This window comes from Anomaloglossus baeobatrachus, chromosome 6, assembly GCF_048569485.1.
Source record: "Anomaloglossus baeobatrachus isolate aAnoBae1 chromosome 6, aAnoBae1.hap1, whole genome shotgun sequence".
Lineage (NCBI taxonomy): Eukaryota > Metazoa > Chordata > Amphibia > Anura > Aromobatidae > Anomaloglossus > Anomaloglossus baeobatrachus.
The window spans coordinates 342,725,702-342,747,470 of record NC_134358.1 but is presented as its reverse complement, the minus strand read 5'-3'; the positions used below and the strand labels follow the sequence as shown (position 1 = coordinate 342,747,470).

At 45.4% G+C, this 21,769-nt stretch overlaps 2 protein-coding genes across 15 annotated transcripts in view; both read right to left on the bottom strand.

Annotated features, from left to right (window-relative positions):
- The window catches only part of TRIO (trio Rho guanine nucleotide exchange factor), a 3,493,742-nt gene that overhangs the window by 2,894,762 nt on the left and 577,211 nt on the right, over nucleotides 1–21,769 (bottom strand). For all 14 annotated transcript variants that reach the window (XR_012724343.1, XR_012724344.1, XR_012724345.1 and 11 more), the window contains exon 15: nucleotides 12,463–12,632. Coding sequence is in view for 11 of the 14 variants with exons in the window: in XM_075314973.1 (XP_075171088.1) it covers nucleotides 12,463–12,632 (170 nt within the window). In the remaining 3 variants the exon portion in view is untranslated. The remainder of the gene's footprint in view (nucleotides 1–12,462; nucleotides 12,633–21,769) is intronic.
- LOC142243758 (uncharacterized) lies at nucleotides 845–2,766 on the bottom strand. Its single transcript, XM_075315961.1, has 2 exons — nucleotides 2,708–2,766; nucleotides 845–2,620 (listed from the first exon to the last, which is right to left on the bottom strand). The coding sequence occupies exons 1-2, from the start codon at nucleotides 2,764–2,766 to the stop codon at nucleotides 1,987–1,989; spliced, it is 693 nt and encodes a 230-aa protein (XP_075172076.1). The 3' UTR covers nucleotides 845–1,986.

Here is a 21,769-nt window from a genome sequence, read left to right as displayed (position 1 = left end):
ACCCTTGACCCAGGACTACTGCGGGGGGGGGGTGTCTTTATTTCAATAAAGATGGAGTCACTAATTGTGTTGTGTTTTATTTCTAATAAAAATATTTGTGTTTTTTTTATCTTTACTAGATATTCATAGTGGCCATGCCTAATATTGGCGTGACACCATGAATTTCGGGCTTAGGGCCAGCTGATAATATACAGCTAGCCCTAACCCCATCATTACCAAGCGAGCCACCCGGCATCAGGGCGGCTGGAGGAGTTGGATACAGCGCCAGAAGAGGGCGCTTCTATGAAAGCGCCATTTTCTGGGGTGGCTGAGGACTGCAATTCGCAGTGGGGGTGGCCAGAAAGCTTGGGCACTCTGCACTTCGGATTCCAATCCCCAGCTGCCTAGTTGTACCTGGCTGGACACAAAAATTGGGCGAAGCCCACGTCATTTTCTTTTTAATTATTTGATGAAATTCATCAACCTTCGTCCGGCTGAGTAGGTACAATATTAACTATTCCGTTTTAAAATTGCAATAACTTTTTTCGAAAAGCCATTGAGGGCTGAAAAGTCGTGACATCTCTGCAGTTTTGGTCCAGAATATATTGGCCAAATTTCAATAAAATATCTCCACCCCCTTCCGAGATAAGGGGTCGAGATATTTTTGCATCCATAACAAGCTGCATAGGTACAAATGTACCCTCATATATTTTGAATGAAGATAATGCAAGTAAAAAAGATTATTTTTTTTAATGATAATGCTATTTTATTATTATAAACAAGTAAAACAACTGTTCATTTATATTATAAAAGAAAATGTAAGAAACTTTTTTTATTGATTTTCTTTGCAAGTAATGCATGTTGTCTTTGCTACCGAGTGTTCATCGCAAATGGGTTTCACAAAAACCACACAAGACTTTCTAGTCTTACGTTGTTTTCGCCTAAGGTCTCAGCAGACATAGCAACTACCAACAACAGGGGAGGGTCCACGACTACCATGAGGTATTTGAGGGCCAGCTGCTGCTGGCGATGCTACCAGAATGCATCGTCCAAGCACCATTTCTACTGCACCTCGAAGAAAATGGTTTCTCATCATCATTCGGTTTGTACTACGATCTTCAATTGCAGGCATACACAGCTGATTTGCATGATCTTTCAGGAACTTTCTTTGTTGACCCTTTGTCCTGAAGCTTGGATTGTGTTCTCTGTAGATGATGTAATATGCTAACCCAGTGACGTCAATCATACTGTAGAAAAATGCCAGAGGCCAACGTAATGTTCGTCGTTTCACAGTGTACTCTCCCCAACATTTTATCCATAACATCAACTCCGCCTTTTGTTTTGTTGTAGTATTTTATTATCTCTGGCTTGGCTGCTAGTGTCTCTTCAACTTCTCCCATCATGTGCATAGATGATAGAAGCACGACTGATTTGTTGTTCTTTGGTACATATGAACAGACTGTTGCATCATGATTATAGGCAAAATTTGTCGAGTTTACAGGCCTTTCTTTGGCAAGCTGCATGTTGCTAGGTAGGAACCTTTTGTTTTTTCTCACTGTACCAACTAGTGTCATGTTCCAGGAGTTCAATACCTTAGCTAGTTCCAAGGTTGTAAAGAAGTTATCGGTGATGACATTTCTTCCAGAGCCTTTATACGAGCTCACTAGGTCCAATACTGTTCGTTCACCAATGTTTACTTGTCGAGGACCATCAGTTGGTTTCCCAGTGTAGAGCTGACCTTGTAATGGTAGGCGTTTGACGAGTCACAAGCCCAGAAAATCTTTATGAGATATTTAGCTGGTTTTGAAGGTATATACTGGGTAAATTTAGTATTGCCTCTAAATGGAAATAATTGTCGTCGACGATGATACAATTATATAGCTTGTAGGCTCTGTTCAGATTTCTGTTCAGCATTGTCCAGATGTCCCATATTGGTGCAGCTTTATCTGTTTGCACACGTTCTGCACGTGTATTTTCGTTGTCAAATCTGATAAATCTGAGTATCATCTAGAAGTGATCACGAGACATGGTTGCACGTATAAGAGGCAGAGCAGCAACTTTCCACATTTCCTCCAGATTCTCTTTGTTGTCTCTGTGCACACCAGCAGCAATCAGTATGCCCAAAAATGCATGGAGTTCAGTTTCAGTAAATTGCTTGAATGATTTTTGTGGTGGCCATTCAGAATTATCAGGAAAACGTTGTACCAGTTTGTTGTTGTAAGCATCACAAACCTTTCGATTTGTTTCTCGTAATATGACGTCACACATCTCGGGAGTCATTATTGACTTGAATAGCTCTTTGGCTGTATACAGGTTGCTGATTGCTGCAGGGCCACCTCTTTGTCGTAGGACATTATGAGATTTTGTTTGTGCATTTGGCAGTGGATCACTACACCATTGAGTTTTATCCTTAGCAGTCCAAATGTCACCTGCACTTTGAGGCACAGACTCATCCTCAACACTTTCGTCTGAGTTGTATTCTTTTTCCTGCTCTATAACCATTTCTTGCTCAATGTCTGAATCTTCTTCAGCAATATCCACTTGTGGTACATAGTTTTCATCATCAGATGCAACATATGGTTCTTCCTCATGCTTAGAATCAGATTCTTCTAGCATTCGCATTTTTTCGTCAGACATAAATCTGTAAATATGAAAAAATGAAAAATAAATAATTTTCCGTAATACTACACAATACTACATTATTGGCTTTTAGCAAAATGATACTAACCTGCAAACACATTTTCTTGGATTATGGCGGAAACTAGATCCAGCATCACTATCACTCATGATGACATGGTAGATGAATTTTGGCTTCGTAATTTAGTTCAGTAACACGTGGCAAGTAGAATGAAACTCGATTCTAAAGTGCAGATAAAAAAGTAAATTATTTCTCGTGATAATTATTTATAAATGTCATTTATATATTATGTAAACCGTATACGGTTTCAGAATTTTCATTCCATCTTTGACTGTTTTTTCGACCAATAGGAAAATTGTAACAGAGCCACCATCTTTATTTTGTGCTGAATATAAGTAAAACAACGTAAAACAATATGTAGATACTAATTATTATCCATTTTTCGTATAAAAATCATACCTATAGTGATAAGTTTCATACAAAATATATGTAAGCCAAGTCCAGGCTCAAAGACAATTTCTCACTGTTCTGTCCCCACATAAGGCGAATGAAGGTATAACTGGCTGTTAGATGCTGTGAGACTTTCCTACCTTCGTATCCAAGAAATTGAAGACTTCACAAGCCTAGAAATGTGTGTGCTCACAGCAATGAGATGAACAGCAAAATGGCTACTGAGAAAAGGGAGGCAGGAAGAGAAGTAGAAGCCATTCCCAGTTTGAATCAACTTAATTGACAGCAACATAAGTGAGCAGTAACAACACTGGCCAATAGATATCAGCATAACATTTGTAGCTAAATGAACTTTAGTTTCTGAAACCAAGTAAAGGAGAAAGTCTTCCCACAGTGGAGGTATATATGAAGGTACAATTGTACCTCTGCAGCCTGTTAACGTTGTAAAATTATGTAGCCTGACGAAGGTTAAATAATTAAAAAAAAACAAAAAAAAAGGGCTTCCCTATATTTTTGGTTTCCAGTCGGGTACAAATAGGCAGCTGGGGGTTGGGGGCAGCCCGTACCTGCCTGCTGTACCTGGCTAGCATACAAAAATATGGCAAAACCCACGTCATTTTTTTGGGGGACAAAAAACTCCTGCATACAGTCCTGGATGGAGGATGCTGAGCCTTGAGTTTTGCAGTTGCTGTCTGCTCTCCTGCATACACTATTGGATGGAGTATGCTGAGCCTTGTAGTTCTGCTCCCCTTGCCTCTCCCTCCAGCATACAGTCCTGGATGGAGCATGCTGAGCCTTGTAGTTCTGCAGCTGTCTGCTCTCCTGCATACACTAGTGGAGATTGAAGAAGGAAATGACATCAGACCTTTTTTTTTTCAACAATCTTTAATAACATTGTTCACTGATAAAAAAAAAAAATAAAAACGCAGTGAGCAAAAACAAAGCAAAATGCAGCAAAAAAACGCACCAAAATGCGGTAAAAACGTATACATTTTTTGCCGCGGGTGCGTTTTTTTGGCGCTAAAAACGCACAAAAACACAGCGTAAAAAAAAACGCAGTTTGTGAATTTAGCCTTACTGCACATGCGCCGAACTTGCAGTGTGAAAAAAATCTCTCGCAGACACACTGACGCTGAGAGGAGGCGACATGAACGATAATGAAGCAGTGAGCCTGGGAATTCTTCCTGGGAAGCAAACTCCCAGTAGCCAAAGTACAATGCCCAGTAGCCCGGTAGGCTAATTTGCATATGGCGATCTAAAGTAATATTTTTGGAACAAAGCTTCTGCTATGAGGCATATAGGTAAGACTACTTAAACCATCCTATTATCTGTATGCCCATACTAATAGCTTAAAACAATCAAAGAGGGTTACAGATTCCCTTTAATAATCAAATATATGGGAATTATGAAACTATAGTTTTCATATGTGTATTTAGTTATGGTCAATGCTTGAAGGATTATATCATGCAGTTGAGCTATTTTACAATTTTTTTTCCTTTTACCTTCCTTTACTAGGGTTTTGTAACCCATGTCTTCTATTGTGGGGCATTATATCTGTTTTGGTTTATTGCTGCCATCTAATGGGCTTCTATCAGGGCATGACAACCATGACTCCTGTATGGGGTCTGGTGAGCAGAAGCACGGAGGGGGACCCAGACATGTTGGCAGCTCTGGGCTCCTCCTCTTTCAATCTTCTGCTCACTGGGCCCCAGGTACAGGGGGCGGGGACCCGAGCTGTATGTAAAAGAGGGCAGGCTGACGCAGCAGGGTGGGCGGTACAATCGGGCCACCTGATTCGGGGGTCTGTGGTGTCTCCTCAGCGGCTGCATGGGAGTTGGACATTCTCTGAACCGTTATCAAGCTGATAGTGGCTCAGAGAAGCTGCAGCACCGGCTCCCAGGGATCAACTGTACTAGAGTCTATTTGAAGCCCTGACCCGGCGACACCAGCAGTGTGATCCGGTCAGCTGATCATGCTGCTAACATCACTCCTTGGCGCCACAGAGGCATGCACAGAGCTGGGGAAAAGTGTTCCAATGGAGCTGAATAGACCAAAGATTGATTGTAATTAGGGGACAGGGAAAAGGGGGTGGGTGTGTGTGTATGTGGAACAAATGCGTTTTGAGAACCCAGAATGGGGTGATAAGTGCAGACAATGTATGGAGACCGAATGGAAGGGGAGTTGGGGAGCCATGGGTTAAATTTAAAGACATCGAATGGGAAGCATAAGGGTGCGGACATCATATGACAAGTGAGGGAAGATGATTATGGAAACAGTATGTGGCGTGAAGGGGAATGGGTGCAGACACAGTTTGGAAAGTGAGGGGGGATGGGTGTGGACACAGTATGGGGAGGGGGGATGGGTGCAGACATAGTTTGGGGAGCAAGGAGGTGATTACTACAGAGGTCGTTATGAGACCGAATGGAATGAGAAAAATTGAGGTTGCACATAGAGATTGGGTACGGTCAGGGCCGTATTTACCATTAGGCACCCGTGGTCCGGTGCCTGGGGCGGCACTTTCTAAATGCTGCAAAAAACTTTTTTTTATTTTTTTTTTACATCCTCCCCCCCTCCGTTAGACAGTCTATTAAATCCGCTGTGTTTTCGGAGGGGGGGTAGCGGGGCGCGAGAGGCGCACCTCCATCTATTTGTATCTGCGCCTTTAAGACGCGCATACAAATAGACTGCGGGCGCCGTGCACAGGGAGTTGATTGACCCCGGAAGTGCCGGCGCCTGCACTTTCGGGGTCAGGAGCGGCCGTGCTGTGGCGGCCAAAGCTGTAGATGCCGCGGAGGACGGAACGCTCACCGGAGCCAGCAGCAGCAGGAGGATGACGAATACCGGAGAAGCTGCAGCTCCAGCAAAAGGAGGAGGGCGGCGGCGGCACAGGAGCAGGTAACCGCTGCGAGAGTTCCTAATGCTGTGAAATGAGGAGGGGGGAGGCAGGCAGAGGCTATAAAGTTAGGAGTGCGGGGGAGGGGCAAGCAGAAGCTATACAGTTAGGATTGTGGGGGAGGGGCAGGCAGAGGCTATAGTCTGGGGATTACAGGGGAGGGGCAGGCAGAGGCTATAGACTGAGGATTAGGAGGCCTATTATTGTAGTCTGGAGATTAGGGGCCTATGACTCGACAGTGGTTAGGGGGGCTGGGGCTATTAGTATAGCCTTAGAGTTAGGGGGCCTATTAAAGAAGATGGTGGTTAAGGGGGCTCATTACTGTAGAGGGGAAGGTTTAAGGAGCCTGTTACTGTAGGGGGGGTTAATGGAGCCTGTTGCTGTAGGAGGGGGGTTAATAGAGCTTGTTGCTGTAGGAGGGGGGGTATTGGAGCTTGTTGCTGTAGGGGGGGTTAATGGAGCTGGTTGCTGTAGGAGGGGGGGGTTAATGGAGTTTGTTGCTGTAGGAGGTGGGGTTCATGGAGCTTGTTGCTCTAGGAGGGGGGTTCATAGAGCTTGTTGTTGTAGGAGGGGGGGTTAATGGAGCTTGATGCTGTAGGAGAGGGTTAATGGAGCTTGTTGCTGTAGGAGGGGGGGTTAATGGAGCTTGTTGCTGTTGGGGGGGAAATGGAGCCTGCTGCTGTTGGGGGGGGGGGGTAATGGAGCCTGTTACTGTAGGAGGAGGGTTAGTGGAGCCTGTTGCTGTTTGGGGGGTTAATGGAACCTGTTAAGGGGGGTAATAGAGCCTGTTGCAGTAGGAGGGGAGGAGTGGGGTTAATGGCTGTTGCTGTTTGGGGGGGGGGAATTAATGGAGCCTGTTGCTGTAGGAGGGGGGGTTTAGGGGACCTTTTGCTCTAGGTAAGGGTATTTAGGGGACCTTTTGCTCTAGGTGGGGGGTTTAGGGGGCCTATTGCTGTAGGAGGGGGGTTTAGGGGGCCTATTGCTGTAGGAGGGGGGTTTAGGGGGCCTATTGATGTAGGAGGGGGGGTTTAGGGGGCCTATTGCTTTAGGGGGGTCTAATGCTGTAGATGGGGAGGGGGGTTTAGGGGGGCTTACAGAGTGAGGGATAGTGCAAGGGACAAAGTCGATGAGGGAAAAGTGTAAGGCTATGTGCGCACGTTGCGTGATTCCATGCTTTTACGCTGCATTCTGTACCGCAGCGTAAAAGCATGCATTATGCGTCCCCAGCACTATCTATTAAGATTGTGCAAATTCCATCTGCACGTTGCGTTTTAGAACGTTTTGTGCGTTCTGGATGCTTGCTCCTCTCTGTCTATGGGAGAGGCAGCATCCAGAACGCACGAATTCTGCAGTCTACAAACTTTCACAATTAATACACAATAGATCCAGATTTTCATTTTATCTGATATTTTATGCTAACTCCTCAAGCCATTAGTTTCAATGATAATGCTTGCTTTCTATGATAGACCCCTCCAAATGTAGTAATGTAGAAATTAATAACAGCACAATTATCCCTAATAGGGAAATATATATCATCCATTCAATATTCTAATATTTTATTGCCCTCTCCACATCTTTCCTTCTTGTTTTTAATCAATTTTTAACTGTGTATTTCTTGCAGTATACCTCATTTAACCCCGAACAGCACCTGCATCAATATGAAGTCTATGTAAAATATTATCTTCTATATGCCAATGGAGCGGACTGCCTTAAGTGCTGCCATATATGGATAATACAAGCATCGGTATATGCCATCATCAATCCCTAAGTACCTTATAATGAACTTATATATGATGGAAGGAGTCATACTCTATGGATTTTCAAACCTTTTGTAAAATGTCTATGCTTTATACCAGTCTATCTGATGTATGGATCGCACAAGTGCTTATGCACTATATAAACGTGCTGCATATGACAAGCTCCAACAGTCTGGAGCGCGTGCCTGCTGCTCTCCGCCTGCCCATCAGGGGGGGCTGCTGTCAAATGAACTGGGCACGCTCACTGGCCTTGAGCCACTGCGCGCGCGTCAGCTTCCCTGACCAGCGGCTCCTCCCTGTTTGGGCTCGTGGATCGCAGCGCGCATGCGCCGGCGTCAGTCTGTGAATGGCAGCCATTATGAGAATGCAGCATAAAAGGTGAGGGGTAATCGGGTTACAAACAGCCCCCTGAGGAAGCATAGGCGAAATGTACATAGGGGTGGAGGTGGAAGCACTGCTGTATCACCAACGCTAATATGGGTAAAAACTATTTTGCAATGCTGATGTGATTTATGGGCTTGTGTTTACCAGCCCCCATTAGTGCACGGTCAGTCTATCCTCATTGCATTCCTGCTAATGCATATCACGCCAATATGGGTAAAAACTATTTTGCAATGCTGATGTGATTTCATGGGCTTGTGTTTACCAGCCCCCAGTAGTGCACGGTCAGTCCTTCCTCATTGCATCCCTGCTTATGCATATCTAACTGGCACACTGATCTATGCATATAACCTGCAGATGATGTCTGTTGTATGGGATAGGTGCACCTGTATGTTTATGGGCATATAAATGTGTTCCCTGTGCTCTGCAGATAAATTCTGAATTAGGAATATTCCACCATTTAGAGGACGGATATGTATAAACGTAATGGTGTATATTCAACATCTCCCTTTGTGAACAGTTCACCTTACCCAAGCAGCATTTGAGATAAAACGGTATATATCATATTTAGCTGCTAAGCATGATCAGTTTGTGCTATAGATCTAACTAATTTAATGTAGCACTGCTTCTGGTGAATAGTCCGCCCTAAAAGGGACATATTGGCACTCGGCCATATAGTGACTGTATAATTTTCCGGACAACAGTCCATAGAAAGCATATAATTCATACATTCACCAGGCAGGCTATGTTAACCATAAGGAGTGCAACTGAGGTACAAATATGTCAATAAAGTCACGTATGGATTTAATATGAGTTATTAACATTATAAAGACATAAAGAATTATCCTACGGCAAATGAATTGTATAACAACTGTATGACTATACCCTGCATTAACATCAGCATTTATCACATGATTTTACTCTTCTTGTATAACAACTATAACAGCATGTGCAAAACCTCCGCATCATAGTGTATTTCAGCACACAGTAACACTGCAACCTTTTAAATTCATGTTAAATGTCTGTCTATAATTCTGTTTGGTGTCTTGAATAAATTATATTTTTTGCATTCACAATATGTGCAATTACTCCATTCTCTCTTTTTTGAAACTTTCACAATGCAGCTTTTCAGCTGCGTTCTGAAACGCACATGCAGTGACTTTACGCTGCGGTGCAGAGCGCACTCACGTGCGCACATTGACTAAGGACTCAGTATGTTGAGGGTCTCAGTATGCAGAGGGGTAGATGTAGAACCTTGGCACTCAAGATCAATATGAACAGTGGTTTTTATTGTGAAGAACTTGTAGGACCAGCACAAGCGCAGATATTTCGGTGAAAAGCCCTTCATCAGTGCGAGCAGAGGGTCCTCAGAAAGTATAGTAGTGTGGCGAGCGGTGTAGCTGGGTATGATGTGGTGTCCACCGCTGTCTATGTGGCAATGCTGGGCTCGTGCTGCTCCTACAAGCTCTTCACAATAAAAACCTCTATTCCCAATGATGAGCGCCAAGTTTCTACATCTACTTGAGGCGGTTTTGGACCCTACTTGCGCACCCCCCAGAAGTGCCATGTATCAACTCACTAAGTATGGAGAGGGGGAAGCATTGGGAGCTCATTATGGAAAAGAGGTAGCTGGAGGGTTCAATATGGGGTGGTCATTATGGGGGGTTCAATATGGACAAGGGCAGCGTGAGGGCTCAGTATGGAAAGGGGGCAACATGGGTGGGCTCAGTATGGAGTGGAGCAATGTAGAGGACTCAGTATGAAATGTGAGTTAGTGTGGGAGGGAGCTCAGCATTAGGTGTGAGGTAGTGTGGGGGTCTCTGTATGCTAAGTGGGGCAGCATGGTGGTCTCTGTATGATGAGGTGGGAAGCATGGTGGTCTCATTATGGAAAAGGGGCAGGCAGTATTTGGAGTACATTAAGAAGGGGCAGCATGGGAGGCCCAGTATGGAGAAGGGCAGTGTGAGGGCTCTGTATGGAGAGGGGCAGCATGGGGCAGTGTGAGGAGGGGGCAGCATGATGTGAGTACAGTGTGCATATTTCATAACTGAGGAAGGTGTGGTGGGTATAGTTTATAAGGGAGGACAGTGTGGTGTTTTAGTTTATTAGGGGGCAGTGTGGCGGTCATAGTATATAAGTGGGACGGTGTGGTGGGAATATTATATAGGAGAGGATAGTGTGGAGGATGTACATTAAGAGGGATTGCGTGGAGTAATATTCTTTTGTGGCGAGCACAGTGAGGAGCAGTTATTTTTTTCAGTCCACAGCATAGGGCTTATTATTAGCACAGCATTTGTGGCTATTGTTGTTCGGGAACAATATAATGACATTGTTATTTTTCAGGGAACCATGGTGAGATGTGCTGCAGAAGACCGGAGAAGAGGGAAGTCTGCAGAGACGAGCTGTGGATGTAAAGTCATTATGGAGTCGGATACATGAGAAAACAGCTATTGGTGAGTGAATTATTACAGACCGTAAACTGCACTAACATTTACACAGGTTCAGGGGTAGAAATGACCGAAGTGCTTCTTTAAAGAGAACCTGTCACCAGATTTGGTCACTATAAGCTGGGGCCACCACCAGTGGGCTCTTATATACAGTATTCTAACATGCTGTATACAAGAGCCCATGCCACTGTGTAGAACGTAAATATCACTTTATACTCACCTTAAGGGCGGTGCGGTGCAGACTAGTTGAATGGGTGTCTCCGTTCTCTGATACCGGCGCTTCCTCTTTCGGCCATCTTTGTCGTTCTTCTTCTGAAGCCTGGGTGCATGACATGTTCTACATCATCCACACTAGCCGACATTGAGGTCTTGCACAGGTGCACTACAATGCACTCAGGGCAGATCAAAGTGTGACTGCGCAGGACCGCAAGGCCGTCGAGTGTGGATGACGTAGGACTCGTCATGCACCCAGGCTTCAGAAGGAGGACAAAGATGGCCAAAGGAGAAGGCGCCGATACCGGAGAACGGAGACACCCATCCGACCAGTCTGCACCGCACCACCCACTCATAATTTAGGCGAGTATTATAAAGGGATTTTTATGTTCTACACAGCGGTCTTGGCTCTTATATACAACATGTTAGAATGCCAGAAAAACTGGTGACAGGTTCCCTTTAAAATATGCAAAAAAATCTACTTTTATTTAATATGCAAATGAGGGTGTTTTGGTGCACCATTGGTGTGGTCTTTGCTTTGGTGCACCGTCGGGGTGGTCTTTGCTTTGGTGCACCGTCGGGGTGGTCTATGCTTTGGTGCACCGTCGGGGTGGTCTATGCTTTGGTGCACCGTTGGGGTGGTCTTTGCTTTGGTGCACCATTACGCCCTCATATTTGTATTTTAAAGTCTTTTGTTTTTATTGACAGAGCTCCAATAGTAAAAGTGAGTGCTGTCTAATATCAGCTTGTATGTCTGATTTTTTTTTTTTTTACTGCTCTTACTAAGTGAGCGCTGTCAATCAGCAGAAGGGACTGGCTTTCATATACAAATATAAGAGTGCACCAAGGCATAGTCCACGCCAAGGGTGCACCAAAGCCCTCTTATTTGCATTTTAAAAAATAGATTTTGAAGCAAATATTAAAGGGGTTGTCCAGTCTAGAATGACAAGTCTGCAGTCCCTCTGAGTCAGGCTGTTTGTATCACTCTGTGACTGCAGATTTGTGAATCCTCCCAGTGCACTCACTGTGCGCTATGAGGATTCTCCGGTGTCTGTGCCGGGAACGGCGGTCAAGTATGCGATATGCAGAGTCCTAGCTAGAACTCGTCTAGGGGGCGCCACCTTGCTCAATACAAGTGCATTAAGCGAGGCCGTACTCACTAGACGAGTTGGCAATATTGACGGAAAAATAAAAAAGTTACGGCTCTCGGAAGAAGGGAAGCAAAAAACAAACGCAAAAACGGAAAGTGCCTCGGGGCTGAAGGGGTTAAACCAGAGAGTTATGTCACACAATAGTTAATAAATTACATTTCCCACATGTCTACTTTACATCAACACAATTTTTGAAACAAATATTTATGGGGTTAGGAAGTTAGAAGGGTTCAAAGTTCATCAGCTATTCCTCATTTTTTCAACACAATTTACCAAACCATTTTTTTAGGGTCCACATCACATTTGAAGGTGACTTTGAGAGACCTAGGTGACAGAAAATACCCAAAAGGGACGCCATTCTAAAAACTGCACCCCTCAAAGTACTTAAAATCACATCCAAGAAGTTATTTTTAACCCTTCAAGAACTTCACAGAAACTAGAGGTTAATTCAATTTTGTCTGTAAACAATTTCTACATTTTTTTTCTAGAAGGCATAACAAACTATTTATCATTGCATCTATAAAAATACTATAAAAAAAAGTATGCTAATTACCTTAACTGTTGGATAAGATCTTCACCTTCTTTAATTATGTTGACTGTAAACTGGAGAGTTGTTTGTTGTTGCTGTCCAAAACGCTTAATTAATTCCTGAACAGCTTCCACCGACTCAGCGTAGACATCATCTAGTAGTTCCTTTTGTAAGTCCTCCATCCAGGTCCACAACTAGAATGTAGAAATAAAAATATAATTTGCTTCTAAATTAAACAGTGAAAATAAAAGCATTGGTCAATGATTTTTATTAATTACATTATATTATGGAAAAAAAAAAGAATATAACATTTTGTACACAGTGGTTCATAAATACATACATAGCTATAGGCTTTGGTTAGGGAAGAACAACATTTTAATAACATGATGCTTTATGCCACAGAATTTTGTGAAAAACTAAAAAGGCACACAAAAATAAGGCATGGGCTATTATTCGTCGATGACCATATATTTAGGATCAATGTGAAACAGATCACTGATTCATTTGTGCCTACACAAGTCCTTGCGGCTTATTAAAGGGAACCAGTAACATGGAAAAATGCTATTAGCCTGCAGATACAGGGTTAATCTGCAGGTTAATAGCATTCTGAACCTGCCTGCTTGCATATTAAACCCAGCTGATGAGAGGAAATGAAATCTAATCCTCCCAGCAGTGTTCATGTTTCAGTCATGTGAGTGGCGCCAGTGCAGCTTCAGTCACCACCCGGTGTATGGAGTGCGGCGGCTCAAACCACCCCCCCACTCTCACGTTTTTCTCACAATCTGACATTAAATCATAATAAACCTTTCCCTTTTTAGGTCAATTATGAACCAAAATTGTTTATTTGCCAAATGCCAGAATAAGGAGAGTTAGAATGTTTTAAGGCATTTTTTATTAGTCTCTGCAAAGTGAAAACCATTTCATTAGAATTTGGTACCATTGCCTTTAAACTGTATGACTTCGGTCAAACATTTTGGAGCTACTTCCAGAAACGTCCCACAATAGGTGGTAGGAATTTGGGCCCATTCCTCCTGGCCAGGGGCATACATAGAAATCATGGGGCCCCATAGCAAAAGTCTGAATGGGTTCCCCCCCCTCCTCTGATAAAAAAAATTACAATAAAGTATTAATATAATAATCATCATACATGTTACTGGGGGAGGCTTATAGTCAGTAATAACACATAACACTACATAGTGTTACTGAACAACACCCACCATACCAATGCCAATAATACATTGCAAAATAATGACATCACACCATGACCAAATATCACCAAATAGAGTCTGAATATAACCACCGTCCTATTACTGAGCAGAGCCCACTGCAGCACGACCAGTGGGATCACACTGCAAATCCCCAAAAATCTGCAATGTGTGAACTTGGCCTAAAGTAGGGATGCCCTTAATCGTGCGCCTCACCGCACACACAATATACATTTTCACATCTGCCTCCCCCATATAATGGTAACGATTATGACCTTCATAGCCTTCGGATCTATAGTAAAACTCTGCAAAGTACAGGGATAATACATACACACACACAGTGATGGCACAGCACAGGGGAGGCACACACACACTAATGGCACAGCACATGGTCAAAACACACACACCGTGATGGCACAGCACAGGGGCAAAACACACACAGTGATGGCACAGCACAGGGGCAAGAGACACACACACATACACACACACAGTGATGGCACAGCACAGGGGCAACAGACACACACACAGTGATGGCACAGCACAGGGGCAACAGATACAGTGATGGCAAAGCACAGGGGCAACAGACACACACAGTGATGGCACAGCACAGGGGCAACAGACACACACACACACACACACAGTGATTGCACAGCACAGGGGCAACAGACACACACACACACACACAGTGATGGCACAGCACAGTGGCATCAGACACACAGTGATGGCACAGCACAGGGGCGACACACACACACAGTGATGGCACAAGCACAGGGGCACAACAGACACACACACACACACACACACACACACAAAGTGATGGCACAGCACAGGGCAGTTTTTCTGTAGTGTAAAGGGCGCTTTACACACAGCGACATCGCTAGCAATGTCGCTCGTGAAAGCACCCACCCCCGTCGTTTGCCTGTCACGGGCAAGTGGCACACAATATCGCTAGTACCCGTCACATACCTTCCTAGCGACGTCGCTGTGGCCGGCAAACAGCCTCTTTTCTAAGGCGGCAGTTCGTGCAGCATCACAGCGACATCACACGGCAGGTGTCCAATAGAAGCGGAGGGGCGGAGAACAGCTGCATGAAAGTCACACCCACCTCGTTGCCGGAGGACGCAGGTACGGTGTTGTTAGTCGTTCCTGGGGTGTCACACGTAGCTTTGTGTGCTGCCTCAGTAACGACGAACAACCTGCGTCCAAAAGCAGCAACGATATTTTGGAAATGGATGACAAGTCAACAATCAACGACTTGGCAAGTATTTTGCATTGGTAGTGGTCGCTCGTACGTGTCACACGCAACGACATCGCTAACGACGTCGGATGTGCGTCACGAATTCCGTGACCCCCAACGACATCTCGTTAGCAATGTCGTTGCGTGTAACGGGGCCTTTACAGGCAGACGTTTGTACATTATAATACTCACCTGCTCCTGTGCTCTGAGAGTTGATGATAGTGGCTCTGGTCTTCCTGTTGCATGCACCTCTTGTCAGTTGTCCTGGCTTCTCCTCGCCTTTTTTTTTCTATTCCTTCTGTTCTCCGCTGCTTACTTGTTTTTTTCTGCTGTTTCCGCTTTTCTGTGGTCACTACTCTTCCTCCACTCCAGCAATGTTTCCTTTTCATCATTTCATTCTCCCGCAACTGTACTAAACAAGCTCCGCCCCCTCTCCTGATTGGCTATTCTCCTTCTGGCATCTCTGACAGCTCTCTGATTGGAGGAAAAAGCTGCCTGGCCACTCCCTCTTCTTCAGCACAGGCCGCGCACAGTGTGCAGTGTGGGTGAGTCTGCATCTCTGCGTTGACCAGCCTACAGCTAGACAAACAGTGCCGGCACCCAGTGGCATTATCAGCTTCTTGGTGATGGCATGGGGGCATGATGCATTAAAGTGAAAACGCAGACACTGCAGGGAGCCGCCCCGGGCCCCTCCCGCTCGCGGGCCTTGTAGCAGTAGCGTGGTCTGCCTCTATTGACGGTACGCCACTGCTCCTGGCAGAACTGGTCTAACTGAGCCATATTTGTAGGTCTTGCTCGCACCTGCCTTTTCAGCTTTGCCCTTACATTTTCAATAGGCTTGAAATCTGGGCTTTGTGATGGCAGCTCCAAAATATTGACTTTGTTATCCTTAAGCTACTTTGTAACCAGTTTGACAGTATGTTTCAAGTCATTGTCTATTTGGAAGACCCATTACCCCCCAAGCTTTAAGATCCTGGCTGATGTCTTGAGATGTTGCTTTAGTATTGATACATGCATTTCTTTTCTCATGATGCCATCTATTTTGTGAAGTGCACTAGTCCCTCCTGCAGCAAAATAACTTCACAGCATGATGCTGCCACCCCAGTGTTTCACAGTTGGGTTGGTGTTCTTAGGCTTCAAAGCTTCTCTCTTTTTCCTCCAAATGATGGTCATTATGGCCAGCTAGTTCAATTTCAATTTGTCAGACCATACAGAACAGCTCCTCCATCATAAAGCCCTGCTGAGCAAGAGCCAAGAGGAAGCCAGGAACCCCAGCAGCCGGTACAGCCAAAGTCAGCAACACACCCTGACAAAAGCCCAAATAAAATAGATCTCAGAGAGCTGCAAGATGCAATACATAGAGGATTGGACGAGTCAATTAGAGAACTCCCAGAAACTCACCATCTACCAGTCACTTCGGAGGGACTACACTCTGACCCCATATCTGGAAAGGTTACGGCACCCCAAAAACAGGCAGACCCGGAGTCTATACAGACTGAGTGCCCACAGCCTAGAGGTGGAAACAGGACGGCACCGACAGACATACAAGCCGCGGGAGAACAAACTGTGCCAACACTGCCAGCAGGGGGCTCTGGAGGACGAGGCGCATTTCCTGCTGCACTGTAACAAATACTCAGCAGTGAGGGCCTCCCCCCGGACTTTCCATCCATGGACGAGGAGATGAAACTCTGCATCCTACTAGGGGGGTGGGGGGGGGAATCAATGGTGGAGATCGTCGCCCAATATGTCACCACATGTCATAAGCTGAGAGGAACTAAAGATCTCCAAATGGACCATAATTCCCCAAATTGTGCCCCCAACACCCCATCCCCACAACCTCAATCCACTCCCCTGTCACACTTTTTCTTGCTTTGGCAACACTAATTGTATTTTGGTCCTGCCAATAAAGCATATTTGATTTCATTGACAGAGAGAGAGACAGACACAGACAGAGAGAGAGAGAGACAGAGAGAGAGAGAGACAGAGAAAGAGAGAGACAGAGAGAGAGAGACAGAGAGAGAGAGACAGAGAAAGAGAGAGAGAGAGACAGACACAGAGAGAGACAGAGAGAGACACACAGACAGAGACAGACAGAGAGAGAGACAGAAAGAGAGAGAGACAGAAACAGACAGAGAGAAACAGAGACAGAGAGAAAGACAGAGACAGAGAGAGATACAGAGAGACAGAAAGAGAGAGAGACAGAGAGAGACAGAGAAAGAGAGAGAGAGACAGAGAGAGAGAGACAGACAGACACTGGCCTGTTCCTGAAACTTCTGGAAAGCGGAATAGGTGGCAGAACCTACGACGTGATCAAGAGCTCATACACTGAGAACCGGTACAGCGTGAAGGTGAACGGGAAGAGGACGGTTTTCTTCTGACAGGGCCGTGGGGTCAGACAAGGCTGCAGCCTGAGCCCAACTCTATTCAACATCTATATAAATGGACTAGCAACAGCTCTAGAGTCCTCCCCCACTCCAGGCCTCAGTCTGCATGACCGAGAGGTGAAGTTCCTGCTGTACGCAGACGACCTCCTGCTACTCTCCCCAACCGAGAAAGGCCTCCAAGATAGCCTGGCAGTACTGGAAACATTCTGCACCACATGGGCGCTTTCCATCAACCAAAAGAAGACCAAAGTCATGGTGTTTCAGATGAGGAACCAGAATAAAATATGCTCTCCCTCCTTCACATTAAATGGCACCACGCTGAAGAAAACCAGCAGCTATACCTACCTACCTCGGTCTGGAGCTAAGCAATAACGGGAGCCTCAAGCAAGCAGCAGAAGCCCTGAAAGGAAAAGCGTGCAGAACCGTCTACGCCATCAGAAGACAACTGTACCACCTCAAACCACCTGTGAGAGTCTGGCTCAAGATATTTGACAGCGTCATCACCCTTATACTGCTATATGGCAGCGAGGTATGGGGCCCAGTGACCTACCCAGACCACACAAAGTGGGATTCCAGCCCAACTTAAGTCTTCTACATGGAGTTCTGTAAATATCTCCTCCAAGTCGGGCAGAGCTGGGCCAATCCCCCTTATGGTTCAGTATACACAAGAGGGCGCTATCACACCAGGTGCACATACAGAACAGCAACCCCAGCTCCTACCATCATAAAGCCCTGCTGAGCCAGAGCCCAGAGCAAGCCAGGAACTGCGGCAGCCAGTACAGCCTGACAAAAGCCCAAATAAAAGATCTCAGAGAGCTGCAAGATGCAATACATAGAGGACTGGAAGAGTGAATTAGAGAACTCCCAGAAACTCACCATCTACCAGTCACTTCGGAGGGACTACACTCTGGCCCTATATCTGGAAAGGTTACGCCACCCCAAAGACAGGCAGACCCTGAGCCTGTACAGACTGAGTGCCCACAGCCTAGAGGTGGAAAAAGGGCGGCACCGACAGACATACAAGCTGCGAGAGAAGAGACTGTGCCAGCACTGCCAGCAGGGGTCTCTGGAGGACGAGGCGCACTTCCTGCTGCAATGTGACAAATACTCAGCAGTGAGGGCCACCCACTTCCAGAAATTTACCACCCATACCCCGGACTTTCCATCCATAGATGAGGACATGAAACTCCGCTTCCTACTGGGGGAAGAGGAATCAATGGTGGAGATCGCCACCCAATATGTCACCACATTTCATAAGCTGAGGGATAAGGCCCCTAAATGGACTTTCAGAGCCCAAATTGTGCCCCCAACTCCCCCATAACCCTGATCCCCTCCCACCACACTTACTGTATTTCTCTTGCTTTGGCAACACTAATTGTATTTTGGTCCTGCCAATAAAGCATATTTGAATTTGAATTTGACAGAGAGAGAGACAGAGACAGACCGGGAGACAGAGCGAGACAGACCGGGAGACAGAGCGAGACAGACCGGGAGACAGAGCGAGACAGACCGGGAGACAGAGCGAGACAGACCGGGAGACAGAGCGAGACAGACCGGGAGACAGAGCGAGACAGACCGGGAGACAGAGCGAGACAGACCGGGAGACAGAGCGAGACAGACCGGGAGACAGAGCGAGACAGACCGGGAGACAGAGCGAGACAGACCGGGAGACAGAGCGAGACAGACCGGGAGACAGAGCGAGACAGACCGGGAGACAGAGCGTTACAGACCGGGAGACAGAGCGTTACAGACCGGGAGACAGAGCGAGACAGACCGGGAGACAGAGCGAGACAGACCGGGAGACAGAGCGAGACAGACCGGGAGACAGAGCGAGACAGACCGGGAGACAGAGCGAGACAGACCGGGAGACAGAGCGAGACAGACCGGGAGACAGAGCGAGACAGACCGCGAAACAGACCGGGAAACAGAGCGAGACAGACCGGGAGACAGAGCGAGACAGACCGGGAGACAGAGCGAGACAGACCGGGAGACAGAGCGAGACAGACCGGGAGACAGAGCGAGACAGACCGGGAGACAGAGCGAGACAGACCGGGAGACAGAGCGAGACAGACCGGGAGACAGAGCGAGACAGACCGGGAGACAGAGCGAGACAGACCGGGAGACAGAGCGAGACAGACCGGGAGACAGAGCGAGACAGACCGGGAGACAGAGCGAGACAGACCGGGAGACAGAGCGAGACAGACCGGGAGACAGAGCGAGACAGACCGGGAGACAGAGCGAGACAGACCGGGAGACAGAGCGAGACAGACCGGGAGACAGAGCGAGACAGACCGGGAGACAGAGCGAGACAGACCGGGAGACAGAGCGAGACAGACCGGGAGAGAGCGAGACAGACCGACAGAAAGGGAAAGAGTGAAAGACCGGGAGAGAAAGAGAGAGACAGAGTGACTGACAGAGCGACAGAGAGAGAGAGACTGACCTAGACAAAGAGACTGACAGAGAGAGAGACAGAGAGAGACAAAGATACAGACAGAGACAGAAAGTGCCAGAGAAGGAGAGATGTCTGGTACTACAGCTAGTTAAACGTAAATTCCAAAATACATGTTATTCTTCCATATACATAAATGCTAGAAATTCCAGCACCTTTCTCACTAAAGTGATATTAGTCCACTTAGAAAAATGTCACAGAGAAAATATAAAATTCTTAAAAAATCTCTGAATAGGACATATATACACCCCCCACATGGAACATATGGCGTTAATTATAACTTGGGAAGAGAGATGGTGAGCTGACACTAAAGGCTGCTTTACACGAGCCAATCCATCGTGCGATTTCTTTGGCAAAGTCTTTTTTTTTTTTGTTTGTATCGCTGATAGGTAGTTGTCCATGTGTCACACGTTGAGTGTTGTTAAACGACCCCAAAGCGCTCATCGATATATTGATTGGCCATGGCGGACGTCCAAAAGGCTTCACACATGTTTTCCTTTGGTCAATCTGTCTTTTGTATGGGCGTAATTAGGCAAACTATACACCCCTCCGTGACGTTGTCTGGAGTGTTGCACGCCCTGAATTCTTCTGACCTGCTCAATCCAGTTCTGCTAATGTGGTTGATTGGTTAGATCCCATATATATTGTTTCTCTTGTGCGTCCGTCTTTGTTGCCTCGTGTGTCCTTAGCATCAGTCTTGTTTATTGTTTGTGGTCTGGTTTATGTCGATTTCAGAGTATCTATCTTCAAAAGGTGGGTTAGTTTTGGTTTTTTATGGTTTTTTTATTGTGTTATTTATCCGTTCACAATGTGTCTCATGTATAATTTTTACTTTTTTTTTTAAATTTTTTAACGTGTATTATGTTTTTTTAAACATAAGGTTTTGTTTTTTTTTTCATTTTTGTTATCTTTCGTTTTCAAAACATATAACAGTGTAAAATAAAATGTTCTCATATATTCCTTCACAGATGACGGCTCATCAAAACGAATTATTTTTGCGTGATTTCATTGAAAAATATCGCACATTAACCTGTCTTTGGAAAATTAAATCGCCTGAATATAGTAACAAACGCATCAAACAAGCAGCTTATGCGGATCTGATTAGTATCTATAAAAACCATTTTCCTAATGAGCCTGTGGATATAAATCTTATCAAGAAAAAAATACAAGACATACGCACTGTATATAAAAAGGAACTCAAAGTCGAGGAGTCACGACGTTCAGGGGCTGCCACTGCCGATCTTTATGTCCCACGGCTGTGGTATTTTGATCTGCTTGACTTCACAAGAGAACAAGAGATTCCAAGGTCATCAACAAGTATGCTTTCCATTCAGGAGTCACAAAATGGGGCGATTGGCAGCGAACAAACAAACGTAAGAAAAATTAGGACTAATGCACTATAAAACACTGTGCATGACGCCAAGGCTGAATGTTGACACATCATGACTACAGCTCCGTATTTTATAACAGTAATAACCAATCAAAACGCATCTGCTACAACCAATCTGAATAGATTAGGCGTGATTATTTAAAACCACAAATACGCCCTGAACGTTTAATGACGTCACAAACAACTACGAGGATGGCCGATTACACGGTGTCACACTTTGCAATGTGTTGTTCATGAAGACTAAACTGAACGATTTTATGGAATTAAACGATGAGTACACGATGGCCGAATTTCAAACGATTAGGCATCGGTTGGACTCGCAAGGAGCTGTCACATGAGAAGATGTCGTTACGAATGACAGAAGTGCGTCACAAAATCCGTGACCCTAACGATGCATCGCACAATATATCGACTCGTGTAAAGCAGCCTTAAGACCTATTGATGTAAGACCTAGTATGGACAGGTAGTTACAGCACAGAAATGTTTGAGAAAAAGACAGCAAGACTTTTTGTTTGTTACACACAGAGGATGGCAATTTCACTTCTCTGGCCCAAGTTTACTCTGATCAAAGCAGGATCATAGGTTTTTCAGAGCCAGCATACATTAATGAATATTTAAGTTTGCATAAATTCCACAGCTGTAGGACATATTTTCAGCATTGTGACA